Below are 16,935 nucleotides of genomic sequence, written 5' to 3' on the forward strand. Positions count from 1 at the left end.
TACTTTGTGAGCTAAAACTTTATAACATTTTTGTGGTTTACATTCAGGAACATTTAGGTTAAGTGAAAAACAAACAATAATCAAACACAAGATCAAATGAAACAAATAAAAAAGCCAACTTATTCACAATATGTATTTATAAACACTATTTGTTGCCAAACAGTTTTCATATTACTAGATCCTAAAAGTCCAGACTGCCTTCCAGCATAATGAGCTATTATACTTTCTCCTTTGAGGGGATCCAGATATAGGGTCCTGAATGTTCTTCTATGACCTGTTTGCAGTGGGTATAAATGTCCTCCAAGGTTTCTCCTTGAACCAGTGCTGCAAATAAAAAAACATATGAATGAACCTTCACAGATACATGAAAGTTTGATGTTTTTATTCAGGAAGCCAGGATTTGAAGATTCCTGACATACGCTGGTAGGATTGAAAAAACAACAACAACAACAACCCCAATCCCAGATTTATATGAAGTTGACTCAAACTGGGGGATTTCAACAGCATTTCCTTTTCCCCAATTGTTATTAGATTTGGTGAGTTATTTAGCGTCTCTGTTTAGCTTCTACAATTAGCTTTTTTATGAGTCTTGTGGTCCATGTACTGGAGATGAAGAGCAAATGTAAACTGGTTGTTGGATGTTTCTGGCCCACTGCTAAAGAGACACGTGTTTCCAAAGGACATTTTGCTTTGGCATTCACTCCTAGCCTATCCATCACAGAAGAAGAGTAAGAGGAATGTGAAAGCACTCTACAGTGAAAGGCAGCCTTGATCCTTATACTGTGTGTACCGGTGGATTCATGCCAACATTCCTCTGGGGGAGCATGATATAATGCTCATATGGCACATTTTTCAGTTATTGGCTTTGCTTGTGGAAATATGTAATTCCAGCAGTGCTGTCTGTAAACAGAAAGCATCAACAGTCCAGGTAAATATTACATAACCTTGTGATACATAGACTTCAGACAGAGTGATTCATATATTTTAAACACTAGACTGACATCAGTGCCCACAGTTTTATTTTTTACATGATTTAATTTTTTTATTTATGCAATTTGTAGACTGAATGGAGTTGGATGGTCTTGGCTTCTTCAGCACAACATACTGCATCTAAGCAATGAATGTCCTGTATATCACAATAAAGCATTCACAGCATTACACTGCTTCAAACAATTACAGGAACACCTTTTAATCAGAATATTTAGCAGAATGCATTGTTGATCTGTTTCAGCTACTTTGGTGTTAATGAATTAGCCTCGTGTGCACCAAAGGCCCAACAATGACACGACTCTCAAACAGGAACGGTTTAACCTGTGGAGGCCACTGACATTTTTTTCTGACCATTTTCTTTACTAGTTTGCATTTGTCCAGGGTCACTACTGACAGCATGAGCTGATACCTGGACCCTGCTGAGGTTACATACAAGAGTGTGGGGGCCATATAAAATACTACCCAGTGCCATGTTGAGTTGCTGGAATGAGAGTTTGGTCTTCGGTAGGTTGATAATTTTCATTTCCATCTTTATTCAAGGAGGGGAATGGAGAGTGTTTTCGAGCGTACAGCTCACACTCCTCAGCCTCCTCGGGAAGGTTGATGTCAGAGTATTGGACGAGGAGACTCCATCCATTAGTTAAACCTCAGATTCAGTTCAATTTAATTTTTCATGTCAATCTAATTCAGTTTTATTTATCTACTGTCAAATCACAACAGTCGCTTTATGTTGTAAGGTAAATACTCCAGAATAATACAGAGAAAACCCCAACAGTCAGAGGGCCCGCTATGAGCGAGCATAAAGTAAGAGATGGCGTCTGTCTGTCACGGCTAGACGGTCCTCACCGGTCGCCTTGCCAATTTTTGTTGTGTTTGCGTGTACTTTGTGGTGTTCTCCTCTCCATCCTAATCCGAAGCAGACCTATTTAACGGTGCGGTCAAGTCACAACCAACGCTGGAACGTTGAGCTAAACCGGGTAGCGTAGTCGCGATTAGCATACCTAGTTTGTGAAGGAGAGAGAACGTTTTCGTTACTGTGCGTGTGTTTTTCTCATCTGCCTCCAGGATCCAGGGATCGGAGGAGGAGCGGGCACAAGGAGTTGTTTTGGATTGTCACTGCACTGTCACCACGGAGAGAAGCCACTGTATCACTGCACTGCCCTTTTTGGATTACAGACTCGAACTGTTGACTTATTTTTTCATTGTGAATAAATTCACTGTCACTCTGCAAGGAGTCTCGCACCTGAGTCCTTTAACCCAATTCACCATGACACTGTCTCCCAAATCCAAACTGGGAGCTGGTTCCTCAGAAGAGAGGACTGAAGGCTCCGAACGCCTTTCAGTTGTACTGAGACAGGTTTAGAATTCCTAATTTTGTGCGTCTGGTGACATCGTGAGCTCAGACCAGACCAACAGAATTAGTCTTTAAATGATTTTTTAAGTTTCTTTCCGTTTTTAATGTACATCTTTCAAAACTTCAGCAAAGGTAGAAAAGTTATACATGCTAAAATCTTTACAGCGTGCTGTTCTCCTTATTGAGGAGGAGAAGCTTTTTCAGTTGTCTGACTAAACCAATACTGTCACTGATGCCTAAGCTTTGGATTTAGACACGGTTCAAACAACGTTTGAGCTAAAGTGATTCAGTATAAATGGTTTGTTTTAACACTGTACCTGTAAAGAATTCACCAAACTCCTGCTCAAGCTTCATCGCCCTGTCAAAGATCTTCTGGGCTTGTTCCTCTGTCAGTCTCTTATTCATGGCCCTGCACACACACACACACACACACGAATAGAAATGTGCGCATCAAACAATACCTCTATTGTTAGTGTGTGACAAAAGACCACATGAATACTCACATTAATGAATCAATAGACTTCGGTTTTATGAAGATGGCGATGGGATAGAGTTGTGCTACTTGTAGTCGTTTGATAGCATTTCCAGAAACATCCAGAATGCAGTGTTTACCCTGAGACAGAAGCACAGCTTTAGCTGTAGCACACAGAATCACACTAGCTCTCATATTAAGATAATTTTAAAACAACTCTTATGTGTTTCTAAATCGTCTTTGCTTTTCAAAGTGCAGTGCAGCTGCTTTGATTTCTCAGAGAATATATTGCACTCTGCACACTTATTATATTTAACTATATTTTAAATGCTTCTCTGTGACGCTGCTGGCAAACAGATCAAATCTTACCCTCTCAGCCACGTATTTGACCGAATGGACGCTCGTTCCATAGAGATTATCATTATACTGCCCAGCCTCAATGAACTTGTGCTCTTGGATATCCTTCTCCATCTGTTCCCTCGACATCACAAAGTGGTAATCTCGCCCATCAGCCTCGTAGTCCCTCTTTGGTCGAGTGGTATCTTCAGTATGAGCAGGAACATTAACTCTTAGTAACTTTACATTTGCTATAATTCTATCTAAATGAATAAGTACCTCACTCACATTTTACAATTCTCACATTAACTGTAACAAATTCACCTTTAAAGCTATCCAACAGAGATTAAAGGGCTAAACTGGAAACATGGGATAACACTGCTAGCACCGCACAGTAATAACACGGTAATGCTGGGATAACAGGTTAATAATGAACAAGTAAAATACTGATATACTTGTGATTAATACCAAGGTACTGCGTGGCCTTTACTTCAGTAAGTAAATGGTATTACTTGCATGTTCTGTCTTTATTATCACACTAATACTAAAACCACTCTTACCATGTTATTACCAAGCTGTGACATAAATGTGATCATGTTTTTGAACTCACAGGTAAGCACCTCTGTTAATATATGGAGAGGATGTGGCACAGAATTCTATATTATTAGTGCACCATAATGATATAATAACAATATCAATGACAGAAATTCCACATTATACACAAACTGTGGTTCCAAAAAGATGAATGGACTTGTTTATGGGAACTACTTCACTTTAAAGGACTTTCTAAACAGTAGGTTGAGAGAATCAGTTCATGGGCTCACTTACCTTGATAACCTGAACGGTTAGCAGCTTTATATGGTTTAAAGGGTAAATTCAAATAAGAGATGGGTAAATAAAAACATGCAAAATCAAAACTGCTGCAGCTGATGACAAACACAACACACACAACTGAAGAAGACGAAGGCTGATCCTGTTGGGTCAGCTTGTGACAGCTTTCTCTTACAAACCAGCAATACCCAAGCCACTGTCATTACATTAAGTAATATTTAACACGGTGTTCCTGTGTGGAGGAGATTACAAGGTCTATTCTCACAATGGAGACCATATATACTTGGTTTACTACAATGAGAAGGCTGGTGGAATCTGTGTGAGCTGTCCCTCAGCTACTGATTGAATCGCTGCAGTTTTCTATCCATTTTCTCAACTGTTTGTATAATTTAGGGGCGCAGGGAGCTGCTGCCTATTCCAGCTGTCCAAGGGTCAAAGGTGGAATCTACCTGAGCACCAGCAGAGTGAGACAGACAACCACCCACTCTCACATTCACACATACTGTAGAATGGCCACAGACATGCATGCTAACCAAACATCCATGTCTTTGTACTGTGGATGGGAGCCTGAGAGAGTGCAGACAGTAGCAGGGAGAACATGCAGACTCGACACAGAAAGGTCTCCAATGGATGCAGACGTAGACATTTCTTCCATTAAGCTGGAATACTAATCTGTAATGTCCTGTTTCCCACTTCATCCTTACATTAGCAATGCAAAGTCAAATACGTACGCGGCACACAAGATCCAAACTTGTCTGGGAACTCTGATATGAGGTCATCATTGATTCTTTCCTTCATGGGTCCCAGGATTATGACAGGTCTGGCATAGTTAACTAAAGGAGAAACACAGACTTCATAAAAAGTAAACTCTTAGAGGACCGTAGCATAGCTTTAGTTATGTTGTTATCATCTACAAAGGATATATCGATTCTTGTAATATAAAAATGAATAAATAATAGAAAATCTGTAGAGTAGACAGCAGCAACTGGGAAACTGTACAGTTCTTGCAAAGTTTATACGTTTTGATTTCACACGCGGGGCAGTTTGTGGTGAGAAAACGTATTAAAACCATCCCTAACTTTGTTGGGCTGCTTAACAGAAAAGAGGAATAATATGGAGTTTAGGCTGGCACACAAAAACTATTTGGAAAAACCTAGTTTGTAAAAAAAAAAACATACGAAACTAAATTTTAACAAAATATATCATTTCAAGAAGTCATAAAAACCAAAAAAACAATCAAGGTGTCAGTGTTTGTATCTAAATCAACAACTTGAAAGTGAAGCTCATTAATGCTCAGTGGCTGATGTGTCTAACGCCTGCTTTAAGGACACAAAAGAATTTATAAATTAATTAATTGAAATAAAAAACCCACAACCAATACAGCCTTTGTTCTCACAACATCATACAACTAATTGTCCCCAAAAATCAGAACAGAATTGAGGCTTTTAAATCCGCTGCCCCCTGTTTCCTGGAATAATCTGCAGAAGGATCTGAAACTGTCAGAGTTGGTTATGTTGATGGAGTTTAAGTCCATCTTTAAGGAACGAGAGAATAACTCTGTTAGTCCGTGTGATTGTTTTTAATGTCGCTCTTAACTGATCTGTTATTGTGTATTTTTCACATGTTTGTGCGGGATTTTGTATTTGTTATGTACTTATGTGGTACATGTATTTTTGACTTTTGCTGCCATGATGCCAGGTCTCTTTTGGAAATAAGATTTTTAATCTCACTGAGGTTTTTTCCTGGATAAATAAAAGACTAATAATAAAAATTTTTTAGCTTACCTTCATGACGCATCACTGGTTCATATGAGAGAATCACTTCCTCTTGATTTCCTGTTAGGATATTTCACAAAATATAGTGCTACCTTTAGCTATCAGAATTTGTGGGCAACAAAGAAAAACCCATCAAAATACATGTAACAGTTCGAGATAACTCTGTAATAATCAACATTTTATTCATGTTTTACATTTACTGATATTTTAGTATCTTCTAGTTTACAAATGAGAACTTCAAAAAAAGTACACGGTGGTTTCAGTGATGCGTTTGTGTTGTCAGTGCTAATAATTAGCTAATTTAGGAAACTCTTAAAAACATAAAAACGTGTCTTGATTTGAATTTTAGGTACTGAAACACGCATAATTAAATACTCTCAGTATTTCGCAATAATCAAACTACTGGACATAAACACATACCCGCAACGCTGAAACATGAACTCCAACAGCAAATGACATTTTACTGTAGAAGGCCCAAACAAACAGATGTAACCGTGGCAACCTCTAAGACTGTCATTCAAGCTGCTATGCTCATAAACGAAAACAAAAGCACCATGCAAACATGCATGAAACAATATCCACATAGTGAGGCTGGATTAACAAAGATCATGCTGGTGGAGTCGTGAGAGATCCCAGTGGTTCCTCCTTAGGACGAATACAAGGTCATAACTGTGTCCTGCAGAACCTGCAACCCTTAACAATTCATGCAGTTCTCAGATAATGCAAACGTTACAGACGCGCCAAGGTATAAATGGCACAAGCCACCGAAAGCATAAAACTAACCCAATATATGTATAATAAGATTTCAGTAGTTTAATTTAAATATTTGTCCTCTGATGCATTTTAAACGATTCATAAAGTCTTATACAAGAAAAAGATGGTTACTTGAAATCCTTACATGACATTATACAGATATTGAACATTTTTAAACCTCTGCCACATGTCATGTTTTAGTGGACCAAGAAGCAAGAAAAAGCCAACAACTGCAGCATGCAGTAATGCAGGCAGAAGAACAACCAACTTACTTAATGTCTTTGTCCCATACCCATCATCACCTATCCCCAGGATGTCCTATTGGCCGTCCACAGAGAGTCAGAGCAGAAGAAAGAGAGCAAGGAGGACAGCCACAACATAAGCAAAAGGTGGAGGAAATGAGGACAGAGGGTGCGGCCCACAGATCTGTCCTTCTCAAAACAATGAGCGGCCAGCAGGGAGAGCCAAAATACCAAATGTTGGACTGTACCTAGATGATCTCTGAAGGGAAACTGGGTCACCACAAAATGAACAGCAGTGATTATGAGAGCAGTGATTATCGCATTTCTGCATCAGAAAAGGACAGAAAACAAGGATGACTGCAAAGAGTCTCCGTGAGGTTCCCACACTTGGAAACACACCTGTGGTTTCCCTTCTGGCCTGACGTGTGACCTACACTGACTGCATGAAAGCACGTATGTGTCTGTGAGCTTACTTACGGTCTGAATCACTGCCATCCTGCTCACCATCTTTGTTCTTGTAGAATGGGAACTTTCGTGTAAAGATGAAATTCTTTTTACGTTTGTCAGTGAATGACTGCGAAGGGAGAGAAAGCATGGGGCAAACAGGTGTATCATTGTCATGCAGACAAAACTGTTTGCAGGAAGTAGAATGTCAAGAAGTTAAGTGTGAATCACTGCTGCGTGTTTTAATTTGACCTAATAATATGTGAAGCTTTGAGCCGAGCTGGCCACAGATAGATGAGACAACCAAAAACTAAAGACAATTACAAGACTGTCAGACAACAACAGCGATATATAAAACGACCGAGCTTCTTCTGCTGTATTCCTAAATAAATCAGTATGAGATTGCACACTTCTTGACATGCCACCCGTTTAAAATAAAAGCAAAGTGAGAGACAGTTACCCAGAACGTGCCATGAAAAATAAAATATAAGAAAGAGGTTCCATAAGAACACGTAAAAACATGCAGTAATAGAAGGAAAAGATGGAATTTGAGAGGATGACAGCTGAAATAACCTGCCTGTATGATGTGTGTCTGTGGTTGTAGAATATATTGCACTTGATGCTTTGTAAATATACCACATCTGTTTCCAAAATGAAGTTGAGCTGATAATTCACAGGTGGTGCAGGTTTGACTTGTGGGAGGTAAGATTAATAAATGAAGCACATCTACAGCTGTAAGAAAGGGTTTGTGGCATTGTCAGGATTTTTGCACTGATGGTTCTTATAGAGCGCTTTTCTACTCTGAGCAGTCAAAGCACTTTACACAACTTGCCTCATTCACTCTTTTCCATGTAAGTGCTCTCTAGCTAACATTCATACTCCGATGGATGCATCGGAGAGCAACTTGAGGTTATTGCCCAGGGATACTTGGCTCGCAGACTAGAGCAGGCAAGGATCGAACCACCAACCTTCTGATCAGTAGGTGACCTGACTGACCATGTGTGAAGTCAACTATACACAAAAAACTGCTTGTTTTTCATGTCAAGTAATCACTCACAGTGCCGGCTTGAAAAATGAGTAAGCCCCTGACTTCACCTAGCCAAAGACTCCTGCATGATCTACAACACTGAGCAAAGCTCTGTGGGGAGCTGAAAATGCGCAGTGTTATATTTGGAAGTTAAAAGCCTGGCAAACCTTTACAAACCTGTAAAGTATGGTGGAGACAACCCTGGGCCTGCGCACATTGTCATCACTGGATGCAACCAAAAATGAAATGTGGCAGGAGAATGTCGGGGCAGGAAGTCCATGACCTGAAGCTTAGTAGAGGTTGGCTGATTAAACAAGGGTGCAAATCAAAGCACACACGTAAAATATCAAGAGAACTGAAACAAATACAAATGAAGACGTTTTACAGAAGAAATGATCTGATGGACTTTTCCAAAGTTAAGCTTTACTTGCCTGCACTGGAAGTGATTACTTGTTTGTTCATGAAGGCATAAAAATGTTTGTCTGTGTTAACTTTGTTTGTGTGGCAAAGCAAACAGCAAGTTAAGCTTCTCATACATGTTCAGTTCTATCTGAACTAGCCTGTGGATCATCGCACTAATAGAAATTTCCACTTTGCGAGGTACTCACCCCTTTTGACTCAAACGACCCTGGCTTGGCATTGAATTTAACAGTCTTTAGACGTGCCCGCTCTTTCCTTTCCACCCTGTTGAGGAAATAACTAGTCAGCTGGTTATAAAGCATCAGAATTATGTATAAAGTTTAGCAACTGTGAGGAGAAGACGGAAGTCTTAACAATTTCTACCCCATATGGAAAAGATATATATATAAATCTTACAAAGTCTGTCTTGTGTGAAACTTGTATGAAAAGCGTATAAGAGTGAAAACAGATATAAGATCCCTTGAAAAATTATATAATGAAACTTGTATGTTTTGGATACTTCCTAAAACAATATATGAAAGTAATGAGAAAGTGGCCACTTTCATGAGTGAATCATTTACGTTTTTACTATTTCTTTTCCATATGGGACTCTACACGTACTCCTGCCCTTTCCAGTGATCACAGCTAAACATCAGCAAACATCAGGTGTGTGGTAACAGACTGCTTATTGAATTGGGTTCATTGTGTGCTTCATCCTGTCAGCCCACTTTAAATGCTTTTACTTGTCTCCAGTATTGCTGATCTTACCAGTACCTCACTCCTGATGCTTACTGAGCACCTGCAAGTACTTGAAGTTGAAAAACCCCCAGTTTTAAGCTTGTTTTAACAAAGGCTCCTTCAGGGGACAACAAATTAATAGCTGTCCAAATACAGTATCATGGCCCTGCATTTGTACACTGCTGAATGAAATTACAGGAGCACTTCAAAGCTAACAGAAAAGCTCCTAGTTGTTGCACCCACATTCACCTTGTATGAATTTAAAAAACCTACATCGCTTTGTTCTCAAGTTCAAAATAATGACTTCTGTTTTTTTAATTCAGTTACATTTTATTTATTTAGCACCAAATCACAGCAACAGTCACCTCAAGGCGCTTTATATTGTAAGGAAAAGACCGTTAAATAACACAGAGAAATCCCAACAATCAGACGAAACATGGTGGGAGGGAAACAGCAGAACCAGGCTCAGGGCCATCTGCTGTGACAGTGGGGGGTGAGGGAAGGGAGACAAGACAAAGAGAGCCCGAGATCAAGAATCATTAATGCTTAATTATAGTTTATTAACCCATGATGAGTGAAAATGGGCGAGACAAGGAGAAATGCTTAGTGCATCATGGGAGTCCCCCAGCAGCCTATTGCAGCATAACTAAGGGCCGATTCACGGTCACCTGATCCAGGCCTAACTATATGCTTTGTCAAAAGGACCTCTAACCTTGAGGTCAAGGTCACCAAGTTTTTGGTGGACACACCAGTTGCATCACTTTCAAACTCCCGTGTCTTTGTTCTAGAGTTTTCACACTCACAAGATTTTCAGAAAATTGAGGCAGACCTTGAGGCCGAAGTCGCCGAGATCCAAACTCGTGTGAGATCTTTAGTACTAACACCCACACTAGCAGTCAGGTTTGGACACGTTTAATTCTTTATGTTTCTTTGACCATTTACATCGTAGATCAGGGCTGCCCAATCCCAGTCCTCGAGAACTACTATCCTGCAGCTTTTAGATGCATCCCTACTCCAACACAGCTGAATCAAATGGTTTGATTACCTCTTCAGCATGCCATCATGTTTGGAAAAGGCCTGATAACAAGCCATTCATTTGATTCAGCTGTGTTGGAGTAGGGATGCATCTAAAAGCTGCAGGATAGCATATAGGGGGCAACAGTAGCTCTCGAGGACTGGGATTGGGCAGCACTGTCATAGATTCTTACTGAAGGCATCGAGAATATGAATGAACACATGAGGAATTATGTAGTAAACAAAAAAGTGTGAAATAACTCAAAACATGTTTTATATTTTAGATTCCTCAAAGTCGCCCCCCTTCATGCCTGGATTGCTTTCAAGTTATAGCCACCCACAGGTGACTGTGGAGGCCGGGCTATCAGCTCACACAGCCTGGAGGTGTGTTTGGGCTCATTGTCCTGTGGCTGCAGGATGCTGTGGTAGCCATGCTGGGTCAGTCTGCCGTCAGTTTTGAATAAATCCCCAACAGCGTCACCAGCAAAGCCACCCACCGCACCCCCACACACACACAAACACACACACCTCCTCCTCCATGCTTCATGGTGGGAACCATGCACGTAGAGACCATCGCTCACCTTTTCTGTGTCACAAAGACACGGCAGGTGGAACCAAAGATCTCAAATGTGGACTCATCAGACCAAAGCACAGATGGTCTGACGTCCACTCCTCGTGTTTCTTGGCCCAAACAAATCTCTTCTCTTTAGTCGTGGTTTCTCAGCAGCTGTTTGACCATAAAGGCCTGATTCACACAGTCTGCTCTGAGCATGTAGAGATGTGTCTGCTGCTACTCTGTGTAGCATCTATCTGGGCTCTGATCAGAGCTGCTGTTAACTTGTGATTTCTGAGGCTGGTGACTCGGGTGAATGTATCCTCAGCAGCAGAGGAGACTCTTGGTCTTCCTTTACTGAGGCGTCCTCATGTGAGACAGTTTCATCGTAGTCTTGATGTTTTTGTGACTCCACTTGGGGACACATTCAAAGTTTTAGCAGTTTTCCAACTGACTGACCTTCAGCTCTCTTTACTTAGCTGATTGGTTCTCGCCATAATATGAATTCTAGCAGTTGTCAAATAGGCCTGTCAGCTGTGCACCAACCTGACTGCTGCACAACACAACAGATGGTCCCAACGTCATTAAGAAGGCAAGAAACTCCACAGATGAACCCTGACAGGCTCACCTGTGAGGTGAAACCATGTCAGGTGACTACATCATGTAGCTCACTGAGAGAAGGGTCAATCACGACACTGGACGGAGGGAGACACAGACAGTAAACGAAGAGGGAATCAGGGCAAAGAGGAAACACCTGGGGGAGACTATCAAAGTAAAATTGGAAGTGCGAGAAACACGCACTGAGATGCAGACTGACGAAACCCAGGGCACAGAGGGAGGACAGAGAGGGCGAGAGACAAGTAGGGGAGAACACACATGTGTGAGAGAGAGACGAGGATGAAACACTAGGAGGGAAACATGGACTAAAGGAGACGAGACACACAGAAGCGAGCAAACACAGACATGACTGGGGGAACATACGACATATTTGTGACACGAATCACAATTCAAACCTAAAGCGAAGAAACAAAAATCCCACATTTGACAAATGGTTTCTGCTCTTTGATAATGAAAACACCTTTTTGGCATTTTTGCTTTGTTTGCTGTATCGACGCCTTTCAGATGAATTTGATTCTGCAGCAGTGTTATTCAGGACTGGGATACGTTACATTTTGGCTTTTGTTATCACGAAGGTCTTCAGCTCTTTGACTTCCCTGAGGGGACTATTGTTGTTGGTGATTTATAAATAAACTTGAATCAAAAACAGCCTGTTTTTGGATAATGACTAGTTTAGAAGAAACTAGTCAATAGTATTTTCACACATTAGTGTATTCACTTCTTACCGTCTCTTGCTTGGGATGACACCCATTTCCTCGCTGTCACCATGTGGAGTAACACGGCGAGCCTGCCACCACTCATCATCGGAGGCGTTGATGACGTGCAGGATGTCCCCAAACCTGAAGCCGAGCCCTTGGCTGGGAAGACCGCTGTCCTTTGACTTTTCATAGTCAAAAAGTGCCCTATTCCACGAAAGAAGAGCAGTAATAAAATAATAATCCCTGTTTCTTTGCAGTAAGTGACTTTTATTCTAAATTAGCAAAGAGAAACTAGATGCAGGATTTCAGCAGTTATAGTTACTATAGTAAATAGTGAATGTGTTTCTGTTTCAGTCACACATCTCAAATATCTGCATAAATCTTCATCTTAGTTAGGGTCAGACATCTATGCATGAAGACACACAAACTTACAAAAGTAAACGACGCAAAAGCAGCTTTGCTGTTTAGCCTGGGATGTCTGACTGCAGAATGGATGTTTTTTCATTTTCTGCATTCTTTGAATTCACCACAACCATCTAAAATCCAAAACAGACCAACCTAACATAGAGTGATCTTTTCTGATTGGTTCGCAGGGATCCTGACCCAGAGCTCATGCTGTGGTTCATCATCTGTTCCCGCAGGTCGTGGATTTTGGCCTCAAAACGTCCGTACTCTACAAGACAAGGTTAGCGTGGATCAGCACTGACAGTCTGACACCAATAAGGTCTTGAGTAATTATCTTTAATGGAATTTGCATTTAGATATTGTTTAAGGTATAACTGTCATTGTAAGGTTATGTCCGTCTGCTCTGTTTATTATCAGGCCTTTTAGTTCCCTTGGTTCCCTTGGTTCCCTTGTGTGATCACTGCAGCTGTGTTACCTGCTGTTCCCTCTCTATAATCACCTCTTGTGTATATATCTTCAGCTGCCCTCATTATCCTGCATTATCAGTGTCACGCTTTGTCTCTCCCTCACTTTTATGCAGCGCTTTCATCTAAAACACACAGAAACACACACAGTATCTTGTCTGAGGACTTTATAACTAATAAACACTGATGTTGTGCCATCAGTGTTTATTAGTTATAAAGGTTCAGGAGTTAAGCTTTGGGCCAAGAAACAAGAAGAGAAGTGTACAGCAGCTGTTGCTGACTAACAGATATTCTATAACTGTCTGCACGTTCAGTCTCATGCTCAGTTTCCACTTTTTTATATTGTCTTGGTTTCTTTCTCCCTGGTGTCTACACACATCTCAAATCTGTGTGTCAGCAGTAGACAGAAAGGGAAACACCTATCTCTCTGCAGTGGGTTCTTATTAGCAGCATGCATTCATACCTGACCTACGAAAATAGAAACAAAGGCATTTATCCCATTTCAGCACATCAGCAGCAGGACAGTGTCACAAGCTGCTGTATAATACAATCAGATATATAACAATACAACCCAAAGAAATAGGAGACAGATTCTCTGGTTTCCTTTTTTACGTCTAAAAGAGGAGACGTTCCCTCCCACTGCTGCTCATAGAGCATCAGATGATTGTGGGGGTTTTGTCTGTTTCTTTGTACTGCTATAAAAAGCACTTTGAGGCAACTTTTCTTGTGATGTGGCAATATATGAAAAAAGGAATTAAAAAAATAAGACTACCTTTGAAAACATATTTGTATATTTATATATGCTGATGAGGACATGGACAGAGTTTATGCGACAGAGGAGGATGTTGCAGACGGGGTGAGGCAACACCCGAAGGGAGCAAAAGAAAAAGAAGGAACGCAAGACTGTGAGTCTGACAATGTGTCAGTATGAAATCACTGTGGCTGGCTAAATTGTTCTCTCACTAATACTTGACCTCTTTTTTAAATAACAGGAAAATAACTAAACTACTAACTACTAGGAGACAAACACTAAGTTTCTTTGTTTCTTGTTTTTTGTAAACATATTGTTGGCAAATTGCTCTAAATTGCTGCAAATTCTTTGGTAGCCAGCTGGCACTTAGGCTTGTTGGTCCGGAGACCCGGCAGCGCCTCACCCAAATACTCTGCTCCACAGACCCTAGCTTTTCTTCCTCCTGTTCCAGTGCAGGAGGATCCACCAGTTCTGCACTGAACATGTTGACTCACTTTGGCAACACAAAAGTGAGCCACTTACTGTCTTTCCTGTTTTAACCAGAAACATAAAAATGTTAATATTAAAGCACTAATTTATTGAACACTGTTTCATAGACAGTGTTTGGTGCTCAAGCCCAGCGAGCTAAACTGTCTCGTGAAGACAGGAGAGGAAGCTGAAGTCGATATTAGAAAAGTTGCTGAAATCATAACAACTTTTCAGAATTGTAATAAATTAGCAGAAATATTCACAGCGTTTAATCTGTAACAGATGTGTTTTTTAAGAACAAATGTCCATGGTTTGAATTATGCCTAGTTCATAATTGATCATTCTTGCTTGACGTTTGACATTTAATAAGTTTTCTTTGCGTTTAAAAAACAAATATAAAAAACAAATACATGGTTTATACTGTTGACAAAGGTGGGACTGTCTCCCATTATATCTGAGCGAGGGTAGAAGGACAGAACATCAAGCCTATTATGTTTAAAGTGTTGCAGCTACACACAGTGAATGAACACTGTGAGAACAATGAGGTAAATCAACAGAGTGTGTTCTTTGGATAAAGCACATAGAGATTACACACACACACACACACACACACACACACACACACACACACACACACACACACACACACACTGTACTGTGCATTATAACATGAACAAGAAGTGATGCTTGTTAGAATTTATTTTTTATCTTGTATAACTCATTATTTATATTCACAATTACCTCATAATTTACACACGCTTATATTTTACTACACAAATATGTATTATAGAATAGAGGGTTGAAAGAAACTGCCACAGCCATACAGCACAAGGCCATAGGAAAAATACTGGACAATGATAGGTGGACACACTGGCTTTAACACACCAATGGGGAGGCAGCGTCCCACCCAAGTACCTAGGCCCAACCCTGATTAGCTTCCAAGATCGGACAAGATCTTGGAAGCTAATCAGGGTGGTATGACCATGATGGAGCCTTTACTGTGTTTCACTGATGGCTGTATACACTCACTGCTGTACCTCCCTCCTTACCTCCTCTGTATATACTGATGACAACTTAAACTTTATACACATGTTTGTTTCACTTGGTGACTTCTTGTCAGCCTTAGCAGAAACGAAGACAAAATAAGACATTTCTGATGAGACTGATGAACAGCAGATAGATCCACTGAAGGAGCAGACATGTCTTTCAGGTCAGGTTTTGCTTTTTCCTCCTGTTTCTTAAGAACATGACTTTCAGATATGGTTTATCTGCTGTAGATTATTTTTTAGACCTACTGCTTCCACATTCCTCAGTTTTTTTAAGGACACACAGTTCACTGTGCTAGGTTATACCAAGTGTTTTGGCTAATAGCTCTAAGATGTTTTAAATAAAACATCAAAGCGACTGTCTAAAAAGCGCCCAGTTGTAGATTTTAATTGGATGGAGATCAGGAATGTTTTTCAGGTCATAAACCTGGTGGAGTGGAGAAAACGTGATGATTAAATCAGTGGCTTGAAATTTAGCAAAAAATCAGGTTAAAGAAGCAGAATGCTTGTTAAATGAGAATTTATTACCTAAATACTTCAACAACCTTCAACAAAACACAGCACTTTGCAAAATATGCAATAAAATTGTTCCTCCTAATGTGGGAAAACACAAACTTGTTTCACCCACCACCTGAGGCAAAAACACAATCAGGCTGTGAAGGAGCAGAAGCTAGCAGCTGGTGATGGACTCAAATGTGATCAAATGACCCAAGCATTACCAGCTGCACTTGCTAGTTGCAATCCACACGGCAGAAAGAGCAAATGGTGGATGGAAACTACTGATGCAGTTACACGTTGGAAAAGCAAGTGGTTCACGCTCTACCCAAGATACAAGATCCCAAGGTATGAAATACAAGCATTTCTTGTTTAAGTACTTTCTGTTTACTAATTACACACATTGATTCTGTATTGTCATAAATATGATTATTATCTTGAAATGATATTTTGATATCATTTTGAGGCTATATCGCCCACGTCCACCCCCAATCACCTGTGCAGTACTCTCAATAAAAATCCTTCCAATAACCTGTTTGGGGAAGCAAATTGTTTTAGATTTCTGATCAGCTGATCAACACTTCACTGAGTCCACGTAGCTCCTAGAGAGGAATTCTGATAGAAGATAAGATTAAAAATGACACAAAAACTAAACTTAAATCTCATTAATGAGAGATAGACTTAAGTGTTTTTAAGGGGTCGCTCAGTGAGAATTTTCACATTAAATGGGAACTAAAAATACTTTGGTTCTCTTTTTCTTTATTTGTGAAACACTGTGGACGTATTCAACGTATATGCTGCCTCGGTGAATAAACTTCACTATAATATATTTTCTTGAAATGCTGTAAACTGGTTTGCAAACATCTTGTCCACACATATATTCATTCTGACTGTGTTTCATTTGCTTGTGTATGGGGTGTTTCCAATGCAGATATTGCAATAAAGAAACATTTTTACACTACAATGAACTAAGTCTGACAAAGTGTTCAAGAGTGAAACGACTTCTGCGAGATTCTTACATTGCGTCCATTGAATATACAGTGGGGCAAAAAAGTATTTAGT

General features: G+C 40.2%; 1 protein-coding gene across 9 annotated transcripts in view; it reads right to left on the reverse strand.

Annotated features, from left to right (window-relative positions):
- The window catches only part of LOC102212831 (disks large homolog 2-like), a 177,107-nt gene continuing 160,172 nt past the window's right edge, over positions 1-16,935 (reverse strand). For 8 of the 9 annotated variants that reach the window (XM_013912744.1, XM_013912743.1, XM_013912741.1 and 5 more), the window contains 11 exons: positions 12,803-12,917; positions 12,272-12,448; positions 8,833-8,908; positions 7,231-7,327; positions 5,768-5,818; positions 4,715-4,816; positions 3,981-4,004; positions 3,186-3,358; positions 2,848-2,957; positions 2,662-2,753; positions 1-324 (listed from right to left, as the gene is read on the reverse strand). In XM_013912744.1, coding sequence (XP_013768198.1) covers positions 218-324; positions 2,662-2,753; positions 2,848-2,957; positions 3,186-3,358; positions 3,981-4,004; positions 4,715-4,816; positions 5,768-5,818; positions 7,231-7,327; positions 8,833-8,908; positions 12,272-12,448; positions 12,803-12,917 — 1,124 coding nt within the window. In that variant the 3' untranslated portion in view covers positions 1-217. The remainder of the gene's footprint in view (positions 325-2,661; positions 2,754-2,847; positions 2,958-3,185; positions 3,359-3,980; positions 4,005-4,714; positions 4,817-5,767; positions 5,819-7,230; positions 7,328-8,832; positions 8,909-12,271; positions 12,449-12,802; positions 12,918-16,935) is intronic. The other variant, XM_013912742.1, reaches the window with a different exon arrangement.

The sequence above is a fragment of the Pundamilia nyererei genome, unplaced genomic scaffold (assembly GCF_000239375.1).
Source record: "Pundamilia nyererei isolate P.nyererei 1_Seehausen unplaced genomic scaffold, PunNye1.0 scaffold00099, whole genome shotgun sequence".
In the NCBI taxonomy this organism is placed as follows: Eukaryota; Metazoa; Chordata; class Actinopteri; order Cichliformes; family Cichlidae; genus Pundamilia; species Pundamilia nyererei.